This window comes from Osmia bicornis, chromosome 3 (genome assembly GCF_907164935.1).
Source record: "Osmia bicornis bicornis chromosome 3, iOsmBic2.1, whole genome shotgun sequence".
Taxonomy (NCBI): Eukaryota; Metazoa; Arthropoda; class Insecta; order Hymenoptera; family Megachilidae; genus Osmia; species Osmia bicornis.
In genome coordinates this window covers 3452368-3475446 of record NC_060218.1, presented here as the reverse complement: position 1 = coordinate 3475446, position 23079 = coordinate 3452368, and the positions used below count along the sequence as shown (strand labels likewise).

Here is a 23079-nt window from a genome sequence, read left to right as displayed (position 1 = left end):
GCCAAAATCCACCGATTCTTTTCCCTCGCGCGCATACGTAAATTTACCCCTCGCGTCGTCTCGCGGCAAAATATCGCGATTGGGATATAATAAACAGTCAGAGGGCGAGACGAATCCAACCTGGCGCCCCTCGATCATGCATCTCGTTTCGAGAATTTTACGAGGTTCGCGCGTCCCGTATTCCGCCGAAGAGATCAAGATAAAAGGAGAGTACGAGAGGAACGCGGTAATAACGCGAGAAAGCGGAGCACGCACGCTCCCTCTGCTTTCATGGCCGAGGCTTTAAGATTGTAATGGGACGAGATAAAGCTAAGATAACCGGGAACGCCTTCGGAAGATTCAGAAGAAAGCGAGAGCGTGATGGGCGCGAGTCAACTATAAAGACAAAGTAGCTGATGAGTTTTTAATTCGAACATGATGTCGGACTCTTCCCCGTTTCTTAGGATAAACGCGTGGAATCGTGGGTCGATTGGAATAGAAAAGGTTTCGAATGTCGATCCATCGATTAAGTGGCGCTCGCAGTCCATTGTTCGAGATCCATCGACCATTCGAGTGCTCCAAAACGACGCACTAACCGGCCTGAGAATCTCTAGCACCGAACCAGCGTCCGATTGCAATAGCACATGGCAAAAGACGTCCTTCGACGCCTCGACCCAGAGACTATCGGAGAGATCGGTGTCGCTCGGGCAACAATAAGACCCCGCTGACGGGACAATTTCTTCAGGGACTATCGCTGCACAGGTAGGCAAAGGTTTCCAAGTTTTGACAGTCCGGTGAAACGATCTAAACCCGATTGTCATGAAAATGGATCGTGCAAAGGGTACCTCCGTAGGTATAACGTAGAAACGAATATAGGTAAAGAAAAATTGGGAAGGGTGGCGAACGTTCTGCCTTCTGTATATGTTTAGTCGAACGTCGACGCAGAAACGCGTGATTTCCAGAAAGAAATAAACTAGCCGAGGAATTCGTCGGGGCGTGCACGCGTGATATTTTCGGTCCGACGACCTTCCGTCCGGAAAGGAGTATTCGAGAGGCTGGCCAACACATCCGTTCTTACGGAATCGAATTCTCGGGCGCCTCGGCGGGTCCGCGACGCGCAGGACGCCCGTTCGACACACGAATTTACGAGCCGGTCCGTTCGCGACCGAGCGAGAAATTCAAATAAGAGACTGTCGTGGTCAAGCTCCAGGCGAATTATACTGGTTCCGAAGAACGATCGCTGATTTTTCTCTCGAGAATTGCATCGTTTAACGCGCGACGTCGCCGTCGTCGTCGTCGTCGTTCCGGGGTACAGGGAGCTGAAAGGATCTCGGGAACGAACTCGTTTGACGCGGCAGGCTCTTGACGCGTACGACTCGGAAACGAGAGGTGAATTCGACGGAAACACGGGTGGTCGAGAATCTAAGGTGGCAATCTCCATTACGAGTTAACGAGCACACAAATACACCTGCTGGATGCAAGCAGCTGTGTGTGCTGCCACCGGATCTCGTGACACGATCCGTCCTCCATAAATTTCGCCACGCTGCACTCTCGACCACGCGTTCTCGTCCGCGAGAAAACTGGTTGAATCGAGGCAAGAAAACTCGCTAGAAGAGTGTAGAACACATTTACGCGAGCGCGCCTCCGTTTGCTCCGCTCAAATCAATTCTCCCGCGTACACACGAAAGGGCCATGGGCGCGCGTGCGCCCATACGTGACGCGTCGAAATGGCTCGTACAGGCTTGCAGTGGTAATTTATGCGAAAGCGGGGCTCCTTCTCGTCGAAACGAGAGTGCGAGGAGCAAGTGATCGAAAGAGGACTCGGCAACGCCGCAAAAGGTACGCGGCGAGAGTAGCCGACGGTACCGAGGTTGGGGCCTACGGCCCTGCGCGTTCTTGGCCTCGGGGCTGGCTAAGGAACGAGGGGAACGGGTCCCACTGGGCCCGAGTGACCACCAAGTGGGGGCAAGGAGACACACGGGCACCCACTCCTACCACTATCTCTTTCTCCTTCCTTCTTCTTCAACTTTCTTTCCCTCCCTCACCGTTCCTCGTACTCCCGGTGTCCTCTTCCCTCTACATTTCTCTCTTTTTTCCCCCATTCCCTTTCCTCCCTCTCATTTATGCTCTCTCTTTCTCTCCTCGTACACGCCATATCGGTGCATTCTCGGTCCAAAGCGAACCTCTGTGACCATCGACGAAAAGGTGGCGGGCACAGTGACACCGGGACACCGAGAGCTCGACTCGGTCGTCAGCATCGTAAGGTGCAAGGATAACAAGACGATAAAGTCCCAAATTAGGGGCCTGCTTGTCCCGGCGCCGCGCCGCGCCGCGGCCGGCAACTTCTTCGATCTTCACGCTCGGGAATTCTCGTATTAGAATTTAACAACTTCGAGAAGTAGTTCAACCCCCCCCCGCGTTTCCGTTTTTTATCTAGCCGACGATTACAGGCCCGAGCGTGTTCCGTTACTCGAGTATGCAAATACATACTCCTGAATGGAATCTCGATCAACACCGGGAGGATTCTTCTTTGATCCAAGATCAAAGACACCAGTCTCATTGACGAGTACCCCGAATTAGGCTACTATACTCCTTACTCGGCTTAATATTTCGCAATCGTAGCCTACCGGATTGTACGTCAATCAATAGACAATGGGGGAGTAACGACAGAGAAGCTAGAAAAGAGGATGGTCACGCGTGGCACGGGACACGTACACGCGTGACTTCCGGTTAGACCGTTTCGCGCCGATCGACAAAGGATTTCCACTGAATACGTCGAACAATTGCGAAACGAATCGTAGAGCCGATCGTCCACGAGATCGATGTCGAAAGGAGAACGGCCAGTTTAAAGAGCAGACGAGAACCGCACTTTTATCGTAACCACCGCACGGTATCTTGCCGCTTAGATAAGATTATATCGAATCCATAAGCGTGAACTGGTCGACGCGACGGAGAGCGAGTTGAAGCTTCGCGGTGGCGTGAACTAACCGGACAAGCCGTGACTAATAATCTCCGAGCAACTCCTTGGCGCACGGTAATTAATTTCCTAGATCGTTGATCAACGCGATTGAATCTTTCCTTTTTTCCGCGTCATCTACCTATTTTTTTTTTTTCAAAATACCAACTAGAAATTTCCTCAAGTTATTCGAACCCTTCAGAAGTAAAATTATAAGTAGTATAAGACCCTTGGGGACGCAATAAAAACCGATAAAATCTGGCGAACGTAATTAGCCGTTCGCTCGATTATCCTCGGTTAATTTGCATGGGCCAAGTTGAGTGTTTGATACGAGGCTGAGAAACGCGGAAGGAGGGGGGTTTTCACCAGTGTCCCCTTGAATCTACTAGCTGGTGCCACGTGTGTTCCGAGGTACTCACAGGTTATGTTCCACAAGGAAAGGAAAAAGAGAAGGAGGAGGTGGTGAAGGAGAGGAACAAGAGGGAGGAGACGACTATGCGCCGTCGTGTATCGAAGTAGCAAGTGTCGGCCCCGTCGGCTACGCCCATATAAATCCTCGGTTACCTAGTCGCTTTACGAGATACAATTATTTACCGGGACCGACCGGCTACCTTATTTAGCCCTAGTTAACTCACCGCCGGATGGCAGAGGATCCGATTGATCAGCCCCTCCTCGTGGTCCGCGCCTTTGTCTCCGAGCCGTATCACCTTTTTCGCGCCATCATCCCCGCCCACAACCCCCTTTCTCATTATGCGTTTCGCTACTTCCTGCCCTTCTATGAAGTCGCCTCGAAGCTAGCCGCTCGCAATCTTTTCTTTTTCGAACGAAACAACGCAACACCCGGGGCACGGTAGCTCGCGATGGAAACTTGAACCGATCGATTTTACTTGGAGATTCATTTTTTTCTGAACTTGGAAAACTAGAGTGGTCGTGATTGCGAAAGGTACCCAGAGGTGTCGAATTAAAAATGGAATTCATGGAAAAAAGTCGACGCAATGCCAGGTCTCCGAATTACTATTGTCCGCTTATCGTCGACGCGTATCGTTCTTATCAAAGGAACGCATTCGAATGATTCATGCCACTCTACGAAGGTGTATTTACAATCGGTAATATCGTAAGAACGAAATATAGAACGTTAATGGTAGAAGAGGAACGATTGTCGGAAATTATCGCGCTTCGAAAAGTATTAATCGTGAAAGACGAATTAACCAAGAACGAAAGCAAATAGAGTTTGTCGACAAATCCTAGGAATCCTGGCTCGAAATCACAATCACCGATCAATTCGCATTTCGTAACAGTAATTTCGCAAATCAAGCAAGAATTTCGTGTATCGAACGCGACAGGTAGCATCATATCCGGAATCCGGCTCGATCGGTTCGGTGAAGGCATAAATTATTTTAACGCGTCGACGGTGTGACGAGGTAAAGAGGGAGAGCGATAGCGATTGTTCGCGACTCGTCTCGCGCGTTTAACCTATCGACGCGGCGTATCTAGCGGACGTTAATTGCGCTCGGGCAATAACGTTGTTGTAACGAGTATCGCGTCGCGGTCTCCGCTTGCGGCGCGTTCCACAGAGCGAGTGAGCGAAGCGATGTATCGCCGTTGCTCGCTCGAAACTCGCCGCTTGTAAATCATTCTCGCCGCTTAACCTGACATTAGCGTGACAGGGTGTTATCCGGGCTCAGTCATTTTAGCATATGGTTAGCAGATGCCACTGGACCCGCCGTTGCTTTCTTTCCCTCTTTTTTAAATGCTCCAACAGAGTCCTCTCGATAATTTTCACGCGTGTAAAACGCGCCTTCCTCTCCCTCTCGCGCCTCGATCGAATACCCAGAATTCACACTCGATCGTCAGAATCAACCAACTCGGAAGAGAAGTTTTGAATATTGATTAAGAAGGATAATTTGTTCTTTACCGATGAATACGAAACGTCGCAATGACGAAACGATTTAGGCTAGCGGAAGGGCAAAGAGTTTCGAAAGCCTTGGACTAACTCTAAACAAAGAGCTTTACAACCATATTTATAGTTGTCGTAAAACACTAGGCAGATTGCTAACCTTCGTTCTACGGACACGCTCCTTCTCTGCGTGCCTGCAGCTTCTCGTTCCCTTCTTTATTCCTTTCTCGTTACTCTCAAACTCGCCTCGCCTTGCTTTCTTCTTTACAGTTCGGTCAAGCTAATTTTCGACCGCTCTTCCACCCTCTCCATTTTTCAATATCCGCCCTTTCCGATCATTTTCCAAAGCGCCGAAATTCATCGACCGTCGCTCATGACCCTGTCGCGTCTGAGACGGAGAGACAGGAGCAAAAAGCGACGGGATATGGCGTAATCAACGATCGAGAGGATCGATGGCGAACGCGCGCGGGTGTATCCTCTCTTGAGGTCGCCATTTTTTTTTTCTTCTTTCTTTTTTGGGTTGGCCGGATCAGTGGTCGGAAATTCTTAGCTTCTCGGGAGAAATATCGAGGCTGGTCGACAACAGGTCGACAACGAGGACGGTCTTCTGGCGTTAATTGACTGGAGGAGCCGTACGGTCGAACGACTTTGTTTGACGAAAATCGTTTCGACAGAGTCTCGGAAACAGGCGGGACAAACCTGAATCGTAACCACGGGCTCCAAGAGGGAAACCGGTATTTTTGGTGGGCATGCCTTATTATCATACGCGCCTTTTGCTCTTTCATTCTTTCGCGGTGGCACGACTCCGTTCCTCTTCCCTTCTCTCCCACTGCAGCATATCTTTCGCTCTTTTAATCCCTTTTTCTTTCTTTCTTTCTCTCTTCCTTCCTCTTGCCTCGAATAAAACGTACGCAAGCGGCCGCGTTAACGTTAATACGTTTATTGGGGTGCTCTGTAGGCAGCAATTAGACGATCGTCGATATTATAAACGCGTAAAAGAGGGTGATTGCTCGCTTTGCCGAGGAAATTTTACGAGCAGCCACCTTGGTAATTGGGAATACGATCTTTTTGCCGTTGACAACGACTTAAATGGATCGTAATTAAAGAGCGACCGGTCGGAACCACCAGTCTTATGTCATTTTATAACGTGGCATGAAAAGCATTTTGTTAATTGATTCGAAAAAAAAAAAAAAAAACAAGAGTTCATCGTCAACTGATAAAATATGATCTCAGGAATTCCATCGATTAGACGCGTTATCGTTTCTCGCTCTATCTAAGAAATTAATTATTCCACTCCGATGGTCGGTGCTAAAAGTCATCAACGCAGGCGCGTAGAAAAATATGTTTTTCACTGGGAATCTTGCCAAATGATTTGCAATACAAATTGCGTTCAGATTTTCCTGATATTCCTGAAAAATTTATTACCTGCTGACCGATACTTCGCGTTCGAGCAATTACGAGTGCAAAAGGTTAATACGCAAGAATCATCGGGAAAGAGGAAAAATAAAAGGCAAATATCAGCGAAGCGGTTCGAGAACAAGAAAACACGATTCACTCGGCTCGTCACCGGTACGGTAATTGCGAGGGTAATTGAAGAGACGGCTTATTCGGCGCTGGAAAACGCGTGTTCGCGCGAACCAGGAAGCTCTCTTCGCCTAATGTGTACACAATGAATGAATCTCGTCCTTTAAATAGCGGCTGCGTTTATCTACGTGATGCAACTAGGCGCGAAGCTGGCTCGTAAATAAGTTATTCAATTCCAGCTGTTATTAATCTTGTCAAAGAAGCGGCGTTCTCATGTAAACAGGGCGCGTGCCGTGCGTCGCGCGATAACGCGTCATCGTGCTCTGCTTACACGACGCCGACGGGTGACGCTTTTAAACGATCGTCGAAAAGTTTTCCCTGGAATGGCGGCAAAACCGAGAGAGGGTTTCGTGCGCGCACGCGACTACCAACCGCGACAATTTTCTGTTTCGAATCGAGCGATACTATCGAAGAGGAGGAGAAAACACGCGGAGGGATTCGCGATCCTCTGTGACTGACCGAAGGGAAGCAACGGATCGAAATCACGTCCGTACGTGACCCCACGAGCAAAGATACGATCCCTCAACGCCAGATTGACCAGCGATACAGAGAGAGGTGTACGAGTCGAGCGAAGCTAGCCTGGCTTATCTTGTTATCAGCGTTGATTGGATCACGCGATTACCGGGCCAACGCGTCTACACGAGGATCACCGTTCGCGTTACCTAGATCGATGTCTCGTTTCACTCTCCGCGCTCGATTCAAACTCGATTTCACACAAGACGTATAGCTGTTGCTCTTTTTCTTAATCCTTTCGCTACTCTAGTCTTTCAACGTAAAGCGTTTACATTTACAAAATTTTATTTTATTTTGTTTGCTCACAGTGTTCGCGAAGCGTTTCGCGCCAGTGTATACGCACCTTTACGGAAGCGTATCTTTCGACCTTTATCGCGATATGCGAATGTTCGACATGTTTATCGACCGCGTTCGGAGTCTGCGATAACTCTGTTGACCGACTCCCTTTCGATGTACCTACGTGCGCGTACAAGCCGGTGAAACGCGCACGATCGAATTCGTTCATCGTCTTCCGCACGGGAACGGACCACCGTCGCACCGGCTCGCAACTTTCTTTGCACGCGGTTGCGTGACAACGCGAATCAAAAGACCCACGTGGTCGGCACGTGTCGCAGGTCAGGGACCGGATCTTTGGGCGTTCGTCGAAAGCGGGAAACGTTCGAGGGAGTCGGGGCACACGCGTTCGTGCACGAACCTCCTCCGCGATTATCGATCCTCGCGACAATTTCACCGGGATCTATGCAAACTAGCCGAACGAAAAATTCGAAACGAATCGACTAAAACGTTTCTGTAGAAAAAAGAAAAATGGTCGTTCCAACAATTAGGAACGATTCGAACGGCTACTACATAAATCACAAAAATGCACCAAGGAAGAAGAAACGACAAAAGTATAAAAACTGAATGGCAACGAATCGAATTTATGTTCGGCTATAAAAGATGTTCAAAAGTCTCTTGAATTCACGCGCGTGATCCGGGCACACACAAACACGTTAGACGAGAGAGTAAATATATATTTTTCTCGGTTAGTCCTGAATTTTTTCTTTTTTTTTCCTCTGCTTCTCTTTCTCGACTGGTTTTCTAGGAAAGCCGTTTTACACGGAAATTTGTTTAACCGTTTATAAAGGAAGGTGCAAGCACCACCGCGGGGTGTAGTTGCCGAACCCATGGGGATGGGGGTCCGGACAGGGATGAGGCCTTCTCTTGGGCAACCTCTTCGAATGCAAGAAGTCCGGCAGGTAGGCTCGTTAGCGAGCAGGTAGGTAGGTAGAGGCGAGTCAGGGTAGGTGTATAATGCTGACTGTAGTCAGTGCGTCTGTATTCATATACCGGGTGTCCTAACAATTCCTATTTAACCGGACAACATAAATCTAGCCCTGTTCGAATTCTTTATTCCATCCTATTGTTTGACTCCTTGCTGTCTGGATACATTTCGTCCATTGTAAATCATCGCGCTGTTTCCTCTTTCTTTCGTGTATTTGTCTTACGACCAATTCAAACAAAGTACGGTAAAATCTACAGATCTTCGATGGCCAGTAAAATTAGATATCTTGGAGATTTTCGAACGAGGTAACGAACAAATTTCAATTTCTAAACTTCCTTTACAATTATTTCCGTAACAACAACGAATTTACTTCTGGTATCAACGTTAAATTACAAATCGCACGAGTGTCTCCGCTTTGAGCAAAGCCGATCGAGGACCAGGACCAATATCTCCGTCTCTCTATATTACACCGGAAGTTCCTCGCGTCCCATCCTCCGGGCAGGCTATCTATATCCAAGAATATTACACCGACACCCGGTATACGGTGCAGAGCGTAAGAAATGGGTGGGTTAACTCCGCCAGAGAAGGCGAAGTAAGAAGAGAAAAGGAAGCAGACTCTCTGAAAGGGCGAGCGAGATTCGTAGGAGGGACGAAGAGAAACGAAGCTCGAGACAGGGACACGAGACAGGCGTGAAGAGGAAGATAGGAGAGAAAGAGAGAGAGAGAAGAGAGAGAACTCGAACTCGCTTGGGTGCCATGTGCATTGGTGAACGGATACACAACGTAAGGTTCGGAGGGAAGGTATTCGGGCAAGTTCAGGGTGATGCAGCAGCATCCTTTCTCTCTCTCTCTCTTATCCTCTCCTTTGCTCCTTGCTTCGTTCAGTCACTCGCTAAAGCCAGTTGCACACGTTGCTCGTTTTCTTGCTAGATTTTCTTGATCGCAATTGCTTTGACAGCACTATTCATTAGTTTGCTACTGATTAATGACCGATTGTCAGCGAAACTGAACGTTGTTAAGCTAGAAATTGTTGATCGAAGGCAGGGTGCAATTAAATAATGTAACGCATCGAGTAACAACTCGCTGTGTGCATAAAAAATGATAGAATGTCACTTTTCAACACGATTTCCTGCACAGTTTCAAAATAGCGGATCCAAATTGAAAAATATCGTGTGCGGTGAGCTTAATGCTTTATCTCGCACACATTCTCTCTTTCTCAGGCACACCAACCAGCTAACCCACTCTCAATTTCAGTCTGTCCCTTTTCCTCTTGCCGACTAACCGACTCTTCTGTCAATTTCTCCTCTCTTTTCCTATCTCGTTGGGAGAGAGCATCTCCCTCGTCTCGTTTCCTCTCCTCCCGTGTCGAGCCGCGCGAACCCACCTCCACCTTCTTCTTGCCCTTTCCGCTTCTCGGCTCCTCGACCGGTATCAGGGCTGCTCGTTTCGTTTCGTTTCGTTTTTCGTCTCTGAGGATAAGCCTACGGTACGCTCGAGGCGATCTAGGCGCCCAACCGCCTACACGCGAACTCGTCAATTACTTCGCACAACGAGACACATCGTTTATGGTTCTCCCCCCCTCGCTCCTCTCTCTCTCTCTCTTTCTTTCTCACTTCTTCTTCCTCCTCCCTCTTATCGACCGCCAACTTCTCCTCTCTTTCTCTCTATCGCATGACTCTTTGAGAACGAGTTGCATATACGATATTCGCGGCGAGGTGCGATCCGGAGGCGGAGGGCAGTTTCCAAGTAGCGGCAAAGTGCATATCGAGGCGGTGAACGCGCTTTTGCGAGCGCGACTCTTTGCCAGAGACTAGCAGCCAACTGACTGCAAGTCGATTCGATTCGCGACAAACTCGCGCCCAACCATTAGGAAATACGTAAATTCGTGTTCCTCGATTTCGTTTGATTTATCTGCTTTTTTTAGACTCGCGGATCACTCTTGCACTCGATTATTATTAATACTGTTATTGTAGAGACATAAGAGGCTGTATCAAGTCAGTGGTTGACACTATCAAGAGTAATGCTCCAAACAACGAGCCATGCCTTTTGTCTACGTTCTTTGTGCGATTGCATTCGGAAAAAACGTAACAAAACGAAAGAGAGAGCAAACAGATAAACGGTTGCGCACATGTTCACTGATCGAGTCGTTATTATAGTCATGTGGCACCGAACACAAACATCGGACAACCATTTATTATCTTTCTTTCGAATATTTTCATTACCTCATCGTGTGATAATAGTTGTTTAAACGACACTATTCCCAGCAATGTAACAACTATCACAGTATATGCACATAAACGTCGGTGGTCATTTATTTTCTTCTGAAATTGAAATCTGCACTACTAATTAACGATTAAAATTCTTCTCCTTCGCGAGACGTATCTGGGGAATGTCTGGGATACTAGTGTAGTAAAAAGCAACGGGTTAAGATCAGCGTCGGATGTTTGAACACTTTACATGCAGGCAGTATTTACTTTGGCTATAGCGTCAAAGAAGATAACGAGCGGAGCCGTGGAATTTCCTCTCGATCTTTCGCAATTCCCCGCCGCGTTTAACGACGATTTTCTTACGGTGAGCTTCGATTTCGAGCAGACCGACCAGGCCAGCGTGCAAGCATCGCGGCGATAATGCACCGTATAAATATACTTAGTCATTGTTGCGTCCAACGAGGCGTGTCTGATAATTAACAGCAGTTAGGCTGTTGCACCGAAAGCGTAACGAACCAAGCAATCCGGCGAATCTGTGTAATCGCGGGGCAAGATAGCGAAACGTTTGTCCACTCGATGTCGCTGACTAATTAGCCGAACAAATTATCGATAGAAAAAAGAACACCGCGTTCATAGAGAAAAAATCTTCGTTAATATTGAGACGTTCGATGGCTCTCCAGACACCGACACGTATACCGCGAAGTCATGTTTTTATTTGTGTACAATAATCTTCGGGGTATAGTTATCGAAAGACGCAATTTAAAAGGCGTTCGTGCATTTCGAAATTACCCGAGAATAAATAGCACGCACCGCGAGGAAAATTGGCGAGAAAAGGAAAAGAAAGAGACGAAGAAGAGGTACATTCTTCCTTGCATTTTTCTGCTATTATACCGATGCATCGTTAGGGCACCTTCGATTTCGAGACACGCAACGATCGAGCCCGCTGCCAAATTATTACGGCCGAAAAATTTTTTGCTTTCCTTTTCGCGCAACAAAAGAAAAGCGAATTAACCGGAGTAAAATGAATAAGAAAACGGTGAGTTGAATGCGAGGAACGAGACAAGCAGCGCGTGTTTCGAAATTGATCCTGCGATCGAACGAAACGAGAAGCGACGAGTTCACCGACCGATCCTTCCAGCGTAAAACGCGTCCTAACGAGCGTGCAAAAATACGCGAGGAGACCTTCGAGAGATACGCAAGGAAACGAGCTGAAAAGCCCGCAACCGAACGACGATCTTGTTTCTACTGAATGAATGGTAAAAAAATATATATACATATATCTGATAAAACTTTTATCTAGAAGAAGCGTTTGATATGCGACAATCTAATAGTTTGAGGGAGAATTAAAAATTGAAGAGAAAGAAGAGGAAGGAGAAAAATAAAAAGGGAAAAAGGATGAGAGGATCCAGAGCAAATGATGCCAAGATTAATCCCACCTCAGCCTCCTCTAGCCATCCTCGAAGCACACCATAATTAACCACTTAAGCGATTACGACGGATCCCGACGTAATATTTTGCACGTTCCTCGGCGGGAGTGCAACGAATTCTGATCCGAGAGCGGCGTTATTTGCACGTAATTGTACGTCACAGAAAGTGATTTTCGTGTCGTGCCACGAGAGGCTGTTGGGGCTGGCGTGTGTGGCTACCGTTCAGACAAGATAAATTACAATAATTTAACACTCCGCGGATTCGTTTGCGCTTTTACGTGATGCACGCGGTGACTTTGCTGCCTGCACGCTGCCGGATAAAATATCGCCTCCTCTAAAATACACCGTGCGAAACAATTAGCAAATCAGGTTTCTCGGATGATCTAGAGGATGGAAATGGACCGTTCGTTTAACGCAGCCCTGATATATTTGCTTAATGTGCAACGTATTTGATATTACGCGCGCTGATAAATCGATCTTCTTCAATGTATGATTATTGGGAACGATTAATATACGGGTTTCTCGTTGAATTACAGACTATAGAAAACGTACCGGTCGTTAAAACTCGTTAAGGAAAAGAAACATCTCGCAAAGAAGATCCGAGATACTTTGTCGGAAAACAAAAGGATAACCCATCAAACTTAAGCTTATAAACACCGCTTCGTTGCAAGTGGGACACGCAATGAAAGTTTGAAATTCGTTTAATCGATCAATCACGGGCTGATCAATTAGAATCGACGAAATCGATTTAGACACGAGTCATGCGGTGACGATAAATTATCCTCCACGGGAGCATATTCGATCGGTGTGTAACAAACAAACGACGATACAGATCTCCGATAATTTAGCTTAAAGCGACAAGCGGGCATCGATAAAACGACGATCGAAATAATTATGACTACACAATTAACCGCTAATCCTCCAACGTATGTAAGGTATCTATTTACTTTCAATTAATTTTCTAAAAGGAAAAAAGAATCATTTTGAAAGGAACCGATTGCGAATAAAAGAAATAGAAATACGAACGTCTCTTTGAAAATTTTTTACTCGCCAATAAAGTGGTGTATGACGATGCGCGTTCGTTGAACGAATGAAATCACGGCCAGTCGAGCAATAATTCGTTAAAGTGTTTTGGCAACACGGTGACAACGTGTACAAGCGTCGACGACATCGATTTGTCAGTGACAAAGTCTGCCATTTAGGAGAAACCGCGCTGCCGTGAAGGAGACCCAGCGTGTTTCATTGTGCACCGTTGCTAACGAGTCACAATTTGTTTCAAACCTGTCGCGAGAATAATAGCGTTCCGTAAACTTCGCTCAATTTCCCCCGGCAAATTGGGATTAACTTTGGTCGCGTTTATATCGCCGAAAAACCCTTTTCGCTTTTAACTAAGCCAATTCGATTTCAACCACCCCCCCTTTCGTTCTACGTTCATCTGAATTTTGCGTCCGATTACTTTTCAATTCTTGCTGTTACTACTTTGTAACAATACGCGAAGCGAAGGAAAGGATCGTGTTCAGTTTCGGCAATTATTTTCGTCAGACCCGGGGTGAAAGAAGAAACACGCGACCGACAACAAAGTTGTCCAATGTTCGAGAAGCAGTTTCACTCGGTAGCCAGTTCGACAAACAGAACAAAAGAGAACTGGAGAAACGTCAATAAATGGGTTTGAAATTTTCGTGACCGATACACCGCTGTCGAGCGTCGTCTTACTTGGAAGCGGCGGGAAGAAACGGTATCGTATGTCTGTAAAAAAACAGCGACGGAATCGTGAGCAAGTGCCACTTTTTTCAGAACGATTCCCCGAAACAAGCTATTATATGTGTACAACGTCGATTCACACAACTCGCGAAACTTTTTTCCTTCATTCTTTACAATGAAACGAACGTTTTCCTTCTAAGAACGTAGCTGATGAATGACATTCATGAGAAGGTAGAGAAATGAATGAAAAATTCCGGTAAATACAGTAGCCACACGATAGTTCCCTGCGTTCGAGATTCTAAACGATGGAAAAATGTCCCTAAATGATTAAATATTAAAAATTTTGCTTGAAACTCTCACACGGTTTCTATTAAATGTGTAAATGAAAAAGTTGAAAATTTTCGGGATAGAAACGCGAACGCTGCGAAAAGATCGCGATGTTACATCGGTGACGGTGTTAATATTTCAGGTATTTGCGCTTGGTACTTTATTCTGCTAATTTGTATAAACGAACGTTTCGATTACAAAGTAACTTTGCAACTCGTTCACCTAACTAAAAACATTGGAACACGTTAGTGACGTGTATGACACTTCTGTGCGGAGTTTCGATGAAATTGAATAGCCCGAAGGGGCACGTTTGTTTTCAAACAAATCGTCGGGCAAGGGGTTAATCGAATTGCGCCGTTCGAAAGGTCCGATTTACCGCAACGAACACGACGCGTCTAAATTATCATTAGGACATAAAAGCGATTTGCCACGAGTAGATTACGTTACGAGATCGTAAGATAACCACCTACAATGACGTTAGTTTATATGAATCAGCCTCTGCCCCCCACGACACGCATAAAACATCATAACACCTTATCAGATTTCATAGTCGAGTTGCGATAAAACGTCCCGACGCGACGGTAGAATATAACGTTCGCCGACTTTCGACCCGTATTTCAAAACGCAACAGATCCACCGTTCGATCTCTCGATCTAATAAGCGTTTATCATCGATGCGGATTGATTTGAAATCTACCGTTTCTTGAAAGTGTTTCTCTGTAATGGTCGATACAAACAAATACCAAGAAACGACTTAAGCTCCAACGACTATCTTTAGTAACAGCGTTCTTACGAACAGTATTCTCGGATGTAAACGAACAGCCGCGTTTATTTGAAATTCTACTTATCAAAATTTATAGCGGAAGACGGTTAATTCTTTTATTATCCCCAGAGAACACCAGCGAGCTTTGATCTTCCGTGTTTTGTTTAAATACGACTGTTTACTGACAATTGAATTCAATTCTGATCATATGAAAAGCAGACGGATGGTTTTCTCTGTTTGCCAATATGAAAATGATGGAATATAAATTGGACTTACCGAAAACGGGGCTGAGATCCGACCTCGCTGACGCCTTGCCCGTCGTCGCGTAACTTCCACCGGCGAGCGAGCCCTTTTCCTGTAACACACATTGCACGCACTTAATGCAGGCGACGTCCTGAGATCGTGACCAACGGGGGGAGGAGGTGATTACGAGAAGAAGACGTTTAGGGGACGGTTAGTAGGAAATGTTTGTCGACGCACCTCAGATTCCGTGAGGTCGATGAGGGAACTTTTCTCCTCGGTGAGGTTCTCGGAGGACCTCTTCTCGTCCTCGCCCTCATCCTTGAAGACCTTGACCTCGTCTTCGCTGCCGAGATCGTCGCCGCCGCCGCTACTGCTCACGTGCGGCATTATTGCTGGCCGAGCGACGGCCACCGTCTTTCCTGTCCTCGTCGTCCACCGACTTAACGCGAGAGGTGTGTCCGCCGTCACGAATCGCGGACCAAGAGAAGAGGTTAGGCGACCGATCAGGCTTACGCGGGAATTTCGAAAGCCGGTCTTCGAGATGCCGATAGGCAAGTTCAACGCAACGCAACGCAACGCAACGCACAACAAACGATTATGTACTACGCCGACGACGACAGCCTCTCTGACGTGCTGTCCGTCGGAACTGCGCTGCTCTCTACAGATGAACGCGGCTGACTTCGAATGAACGCCACCGACGACAAGACACTTTCTCTCTCTTTCTTTCTTTCTTTCTTTCCTTCTTTCTTTCTTTTTCTCTTTCCCTTCTGTCTCACTGCTGCCCCGCACAGAACAGAACGGAATACAATTGGACGTAGCACAGAGAATGGTTCACTGTCACCGTCACCTTGCCTCCTCCACCAACGTCGTCGTGGTCGTCGTTGTTGTCGACGGAGGAGGTTAGGTTACATACAACACACTTCCCGAAACGGGCACAAGAGAACGTTGCACCGAAGAGCACGCCGCGACGATGAACAATAAAAATGCACCACCAGTCAAAACACAACGAGATAGATATATGTATGTATATCTATTTTGTTTGAACGATGCTTTACGACCCGAACTGCAAACGATAAAAGGCTTGACAAGCAAACGGGCGACGCGCGTTTCCTCGCGTATTAACCGAAACTTAATCTCACCGAAGATAGGAGGACCGCGTGGGAAGGCCGGTGCACAGGGAAGGAGGCGCGGTAGAGCCGCTGGAAACGAGGGGACGTGGAAAAGGTAACACGATGGAACGTGTTTGTAGGTAGCTTGTGTAGAATGGCAGATCGTGTGTGTCGTATTTAACGCACAACAACTTTCCGTGCGTCGCGCGTCGCGCGTCGTCGTGTTTTTCTCTTTTTCTTTTCGTTTCTTATTGCGTGCACCAGGCGCATAGTCCGCGCGCCACGTATCCGCACGATGGTGGCCACGATGCTTTAGCAAGCGCGCGATGCTGCTGCGGCTTCGATTCCGTGTCTAGGTAAACACGAAGGACACGCGCGACGAGTACGGCACCACGACGACGGTGACAACGTTGCTGTTCTTGCTGTTGTTGACGGTGCACGCGCCGGACGGCCATCGTGCCCGTGCTAAGGTCCCGAGGTGCGTGTTTCCGTATCTCGCCCCGACTCCGATGGCTCGATGTGCTCTGCCTGGATGCTCGGTGCCGACTGCCGGTCACGGTGAGCTCAGGCGGGCGGCTCTCCCACGCGACGACCAATCACGACGCCGGATTCACTGCCGTGGCTTCCCTCGCCGACGCGCCACCTCGCCCCCACCCTCACCCCCCGCGAGGCCTCGGCCGGCCAGTCATGGCAGGCAAGGCGGCGAACCGACCCCACCCGAAGCTTTGCGAACTTGCCCGAACTCCTAGCACTGTCTTCGTCGCCACCACCGTCGCCACCGCCACGCCACCGCCGCCGCTGTTGCTGATGTCACCGCCACCGCCACCGCCACCGCTGCTATTGCTGATGCCACTACTACCACCGTCGCTGCTGCTCTTGCTGATCTTGCTCGTACCATCGCTACCACCGCTGTTGACTACTGCTATTACCGAGGTCACTGCCACTGCCATTGTCATAGCTGCAATCGCCGCTACTGTCATTGCTTCTATAATCACCATCATTGCTACTATTCTAACCATCTCCTCTTACCAATGCTTCTGCTGATGCTGATGCTGTAACCGCAACCGCCACCGCCACCGCAATTGCCACCACATCACCACCACCTTTTCTAGTAGCTCCATGTGCCAGTCTCGGAATTATCTGAAGGCTTCTTAGAGACTAATTAATACGTAGAACTTCTAGCCTTGAAAACCCTTGTTTATCATAATTGAACACACAAGTATTGGTAAGTTTCCAACAGCACCGTTGGTGAACGAGTTTATGGAAGGTGCAAATTTTCGTTTTACCTGAATATCTGGAAATCTTCTGAATCGAGGAAACTTGTTTGCAAATTTTTTTCCGATCCCGTTGGTCGTTTCAAAGTCGACCCTATAAATTATGTATCCTGCTGAAGTAACCTTTTTATCCAGCTCGGTGACACCTTTTTGCTTCTTCCAGTATACGTATTGAATTTAACGAAACGATGCTGCGTCTGATACCATTTTTTATGAAAATGAAGGTGAACTCAAGTCACAAAACACACTACGTTCAAGCCTGTTACAACCGTTAAGACAGGTGCGCGCGTGATTTCTTTATAGCCGCGGGTGAACGATAATTTATGGTAATATATACGCCCGCCACTGTCCTGTCCGATTTTTGTATTCAATTAAAATCTGGACAAAAACTCAGGTACCCTTATTAGGTGGTAACCAAACTGACTTCTGTCCCGTTGCCATGTCCATCAACGAAGAAAACTGCCCACGTGCGTGTGAATTTCCAAACCGAAGATGTTCACCTTACACATTAAAATATTTATTAACAAATTTCATACGAATGACGTCTGTAACGTAAACAGTAAAGTCTCGCTAATAATACACGTGATCATTCGTGATTATATTGATTATATATCACCGGCAAATAACATGCCGGTGTTAATAACCTCAAACCTCAAAATGACTGAATCTGCTCGAATCAATTTTTATATAAATCAATGAAGCAAAAGCAAATTGTATCGATATTAATTTGTAACTGTATTACCAAAATTATTATAAGTATTAATTTATAATTGCATTAATTTATAACTTTTATTAATTCATATTTTATTGTTCACTTTATGACCGTAGTTACTTGAGAATCTCTCGGACGAATTTTACTGACATGTAAAATTTAAGAAAACTACAGCAAATATTAAATGTCTGATAAAAGATTTTAAACCAACAAGCAAAATTACACGTAACGATGATTAATAACATGTATTAAAAGGTATTTTTACTAATTAATTCAATTACTTACCGCTTTTGACAATCTTCTTGCGACACGATGGAAGTACGTTATGGCTTTGAAAACCGTAGACTGTCTTGCAGAGACATCTATGTCGAGAGTGGTGGTTGAGAGAACCTTTGCTGGCTATGGTCGGTAAGGACAAGTATCTGTGATATCGACGTTGGGGGCAGATAATTATATTTAAATAAAATACTTTTTTAATAGTATAAAATCATCATTACAAGGACTAAATCATGTGCCACATCGTTCTACAATAAAATTCCAGTCTCGAATGAAACAATACTTTAAAGAAAATTCTAAAAGTACTTTATAAGTTTGTAAGTATTTTTTCTTGGTTTATTTAGTATTGAAGGGTTTTGAAAATTTCCTTCCCGTTGCGCTAGAATAACAAGATGTCCTTAATTGCAGCAACACTTCCTCCAACAACGCCGTTAATTCCGTATTGTTGTTGTCGTCGTTGTTTTTGAGCTTGTCACTCGTTACCGTGCTGAAAAGAGACGCTTTCTTTAAGTTGCTGAAAGTTTTCAACCATTACGGTGGAATTATTAATTAAGGAGCAAAGTGATCGCGGTTGACCGCCTCGCGACCAAACTTCCCCGTTGTCGGCGCGATTAATTTGCTCACCTTTTGCAGTCGCGCGAGTTCCTTGAAGCCAACAGAAACAAGGTTTCCCTCAGCCTCGCCGGGACGCCCGTGGATGATTCACGAAAATAACGTTCGTGATAACCGAACGTAATTTTTGTGGGAATACTGCGCCTCGAGTTGAGCAGCGAACTTAACCGAGGATGTAGCCAATTGCTGCGAAAGATTCGGTGTGATGTCAGCCTTTCTAAATGACCCACGAATTCGGCCTGCTTCAGCAATTGACGAATGTGACCCTGAATGCAGATCGTCGCGTGACTCGTTCACTTACTTTTTCTTATAAATAATCTTATCGTTAGGTATTGCGTTAAGATTATTTTTACTTATTTCATTTAGCCGGGAAATATCTTCAGGTTATAAATCTTCAGGAAACGTGTTAATTGTAAAGAGTAGAGGTGCGAGTGTGATTTCGCGATGGATATGGAAGATATACGAGGCAAGAATTTCGTACCATCTTCTCGAGGCCTTGGATGTCATTGACCGCGAGGCCGATCATCAGGTTCATCAGGACGATACTAGCGAGCATGACGAAAGCAAGGAACACGACCCTGCTCGTGGCTGGTAGGAAGGAACTCCCATTCTTCTCGTCCGAGAAGAGAGCCCCGTACTCGTACTCACCCATCATCATTACCACGGTCTTCACGACGGCCCTCCAGGAATTGCGAAACTGGTCGTTCCCGTGGAACAAAACGGCGAAGCTGAACGCGAATCCGACAATCAGGCAGACGAACGCTAGGAGAACCTGAAAGGAAATAAAAAGCCCCAGATGCACGTTGTTATAATCGCGAGGGTGGCAGGTTGGTGCGCGGCGGCGAGCATAGGGGTAGGCAAGTGGGTCCTGATGGGTGCCGTATCACCACCGAGGAGAGACATTTAGAACCTTGGTCCTCTCCCCGGTCGGCTTTTCATTTCTAACGATATTCGTCGAAGGGTAAAGCTTCGTCGCTCTTACCTTTTCTCCCGGCTAAATGCGGATCTTCCGTGACACAGACAGGAATTAAAAAACCACCCCTCGCTATATTAAATCAGGGTTAACGTTTGTCCTCTGTTAATACCAACGGTTGAAAACGTTTTACAGACAGGAACGTGTCTCTACGAAGGTGGTTTTTTTATTCGTACGTGTTTAACCTCGACTTCGTGTCGTAACGAGGAAAATTGGGAGTTCTTTTCACCGATCTTCCCTCGTTACTTTCGCTTTCCATCGTCGATCGCCGAGACGAACACGAATAACAGCAATTATCTCGCGTTGAATAATTCTTCGCTGATCGTGTCTCGACTGACCTTAAGGATGTTCTTTAGTACCGTGGAGAACATGAGCGCGTAATATCCGCACGTTGGGAGACGGCCAACTAGCAGCATCATTTGCATCCATGCAAGCAAGATTGCCAAGCTGATGGAATGCAACACCCACTGCGGACGATGTTCCGTGGGGTTTAATTCTTTTCCCCTTGGCTGGATCGTAACTGCATCCGTGTGGCCACCGTCTGTGGAAATCATCAACGATATCGTTGCGCATGCAAACGAGAGCCACGTCTCGAACTGCCTTAAGTAATATCTGGAAAAAACATTACTCGTACTTATTTCTTTGACGTTTCAGTACACGATGGTAAATATAATTGTGGGGATATTATGGAAATTTTTATATCGGTATAGGTGTATACCGGGTGTTCCGCAACGAAACCACCTTATATACGGATGACTTATTCTACGCGTACGGTAAGACGAATTGCATAGCTAACACACAAACCTTGGCACCATTAACACCTGCGCCATATTGTGGAAGAAAAGCACACACGAACACGAAGCGAGGATCCTTCTTAACAGCGTACAATCAGTCTGGTGCTGCAGCAACGCTATAGAGTAACCAGAGAGGGAAAGGACCAGCAGGGCGTGGATGAAAACGAGACTAAAGAAGAACACTCTCAGCTTGGACCACTTTAACCAGAGAAACGTTTCCACCAACGGATGTTGCAGTATCGTCAATTGTTCCTCGTCTGAAGCTGCTGCAATAAGGGACGTAACAACTCCCATTTGCAACTCCCCTTTCGGCGCCAGTACGTTGAAGTCAACGATGATCTTCGACAGGAATAAGGATAAGAGTTAGGATACATTTCGACGATAATATTGTTTCTCACAGTTGGTAGAGTTTTTAGATTTAAACTCGAAATCCTCAAACCCTCTACTCACTAATGGAAGACTTAATTAAGGATCTTAATATTATTTCTTCTCACATGCGAGTTCCTATCGATCGTGCGGCCGTTCATTCGCACCCGAGAGTCCAAAATATCGTTTAGAAACGTCACTGGCCTCGGAGTGTGAGCAAATATGGCGTCGATAACGGTGACCCCGGTTCTGGTTTCGACAGCCAGATTACCACCGTGTTCGATTAATGCTTGAATACATTCACGGTGTCCTTGATAAGAAGCTCTATGAAGCGGCGTTCGATTAATCTGAATATAAAACAATAAAGATGAAGAAACATGATTAGAGTGAAAAAAGTATTTAGATGGAATTAGGCGTTACGTTATCGCAAACATCGACGTGTGTGGCAGGTGTGTTCGCTAGGAGGATCGAAAGAGTTTCTAAGCTACCCATACTGGCGGCGAGGTGAAGAGGGGTGCTTCCGGTGCTTTTACATTGATAAAGAGGCCACGCACCGGCATCCAACAATATTTTCGTGGCTGAGAAACTTCCCAACGTTACAGCATAGTGTAACGCTGTAGTACCTTTCAAATTTCATTCGATATGATTATTTTAGAAGACGAAGATTCAGTTTCCAAGTTATTACCTGTGTCAGGGTGAACGGCGTTGGTCGAAGCTTTCCCTTGTACCAGGTACTCGACTATGCGGACGAATTTGGACATTTCATTAGGATCTTCTTGGGTTACGGTAGATCCTGCCAAAAGCAGAGGTGTAATTCCACGCTCGTCTTCTACGTTTGTGTTAACCCTAGCCTCCACCAAAATCCTCACCACTTCCGAGTGATTGTTCTTCACCGCCTGGTGCAGTGCTGTCCTTCCCCAACATTCTGGGATTGGCAACTATCAATGAATTGGTATTTTACTAACGGTACTTTTTTATTGCCCTTCTAATATTATATAATAATTTACACCAACATTTCGACCAATATCGAAACAATGGCTGAAGTTGAAAGTAGGAGCCTTGAAACAACTATCAATGCCAACTTTGTTATCCATGAAGGCTCCATGTTCCAAAAGCCAAGTCACCACTTCGCTATTCCCACGATGTGCTGCATGGAACAATGGAGATCTTCCAATCTTGTCCACGGCATTAATATTAGCGCCATGTTTGTAGAATAGATCCAACAATTCTATTCTACCCTGCCAGGCAGCCAATTGAACCGCGGTCACTCGAAGAATCCCGATAGGTTGTAGAAATCGTTTATCAAATTTTTCGGTGAATATACGTATCGCCGATTCCACGTCGTCGTTTCCGATACAGGATATCAATCGAATGAAATCATTTTCATAGATGCTCATTTTGGTAAAAGTTACTATTTCGAAGCTACTGTGCTGCGTCTTCTCTTCTTTGCTCTCGACTGAACCATAATCAAAAGTAGCTCTAATATATTTCCCCGGTAATCAGAGGATGTGGTTAGTTATAAAATGCAAATCGTGTTGTTTTAAAGATAGACGTTGCCTTCAATTAAATCAAAGAAACTGGGTCAAAGATGCTGGCACCCATTTTGAAAATTAGATGTATTCCATCTATAGAATTGAATTTTGAAGTTCCTGAATTTGAATTTGGATTTCTAAGCTTTCAATGACTGAACTAATGTTTCTAATTTTCAAACAATTGCATTCCAAGTGCACCGGGGTACTCCGTTATTTGCGTACGAACTCAGCCAGTCAGCAGGTCGAGCTGAATGCTTATGAACAACCCTGTACTTGGCTATGAAACGAATCTGTTAACAATGGATAACGGGATTGGTTGGCTACTATCATCGGAGGAGACCGATTCATCGAAGCACGACCGTTAGTAGTCACAATCACGGTGCACACGTACTCGTAGCACCTGAGACACTTTGCCGTCGTTCCAAGTTCAGGTGCACCTATACTCATCCACACGGACACACACACTCGTGATACCAGTTTCGTGCTAACGCGACCTTAACACGGCTTTCTCGCGCGCGCTCAGGCACACACACGCAGCCGACGTTAACACACATTCGCGTACGCTCAATCAACT

General features: G+C 46.3%; 3 protein-coding genes across 4 annotated transcripts in view; all 3 read right to left on the bottom strand.

The window, feature by feature from the left end:
* LOC114877554 (protein pangolin, isoforms A/H/I/S) overlaps positions 1-16594 on the bottom strand; it is a 166751-nt gene extending 150157 nt beyond the window's left edge. Inside the window, exons 1-2 of the mRNA XM_029190277.2 lie at positions 15095-16594; positions 14891-14969 (exon numbers count right to left, since the gene is read on the bottom strand). Of these exons, the coding sequence (XP_029046110.1) occupies positions 14891-14969; positions 15095-15244 (229 nt within the window). The 5' untranslated portion in view covers positions 15245-16594. The remainder of the gene's footprint in view (positions 1-14890; positions 14970-15094) is intronic.
* Positions 16595-16622: 28 nt separating this feature from the next.
* On the bottom strand, positions 16623-18291 carry LOC114878510 (keratin, type 1 cytoskeletal 11-like). Its single transcript, XM_029192416.2, has 3 exons — positions 18238-18291; positions 16996-17740; positions 16623-16924 (listed from the first exon to the last, which is right to left on the bottom strand). The coding sequence occupies exon 3, from the start codon at positions 16920-16922 to the stop codon at positions 16623-16625; it is 300 nt and encodes a 99-aa protein (XP_029048249.1). The 5' UTR covers positions 16923-16924; positions 16996-17740; positions 18238-18291.
* Positions 18292-18402: 111 nt separating this feature from the next.
* LOC114877531 (transient receptor potential channel pyrexia-like) lies at positions 18403-22937 on the bottom strand. Of its 2 annotated transcripts, none has more exons than XM_029190214.2 (9): positions 21987-22937; positions 21659-21911; positions 21394-21596; positions 21102-21320; positions 20618-20946; positions 20152-20425; positions 19322-19612; positions 18853-19106; positions 18403-18715 (listed from the first exon to the last, which is right to left on the bottom strand). In XM_029190214.2, exons 1-9 carry the CDS (start codon positions 22368-22370, stop codon positions 18565-18567), a joined length of 2358 nt encoding a protein of 785 aa, XP_029046047.2. In that variant the 5' UTR covers positions 22371-22937; the 3' UTR covers positions 18403-18564. The 2 variants fall into 2 exon arrangements, 1 of the variants encoding a protein (XP_029046047.2); XR_003789595.2 differs by having other exon boundaries at positions 18626-18715; positions 19489-19612.
* Positions 22938-23079: the final 142 nt, after the last annotated feature.

Coding starts and splice junctions, on each gene's coding strand:
- LOC114878510 (XM_029192416.2), bottom strand. CDS start 16,922: ATGACAATGGCAGTGGCAGTGACCTCGGTAATAGCAGTAGTCAACAGC.
- LOC114877531 (XM_029190214.2), bottom strand. CDS start 22,370: ATGAGCATCTATGAAAATGATTTCATTCGATTGATATCCTGTATCGGA. Junction 21,912..21,986: donor GTTTCGATATTGGTCGAAAT/GTTGGTGTAAAT, acceptor ATTCATTGATAG/TTGCCAATCCCAGAATGTTG. Junction 21,321..21,393: donor ACGTCGATGTTTGCGATAAC/GTAACGCCTAAT, acceptor TTTTATATTCAG/ATTAATCGAACGCCGCTTCA.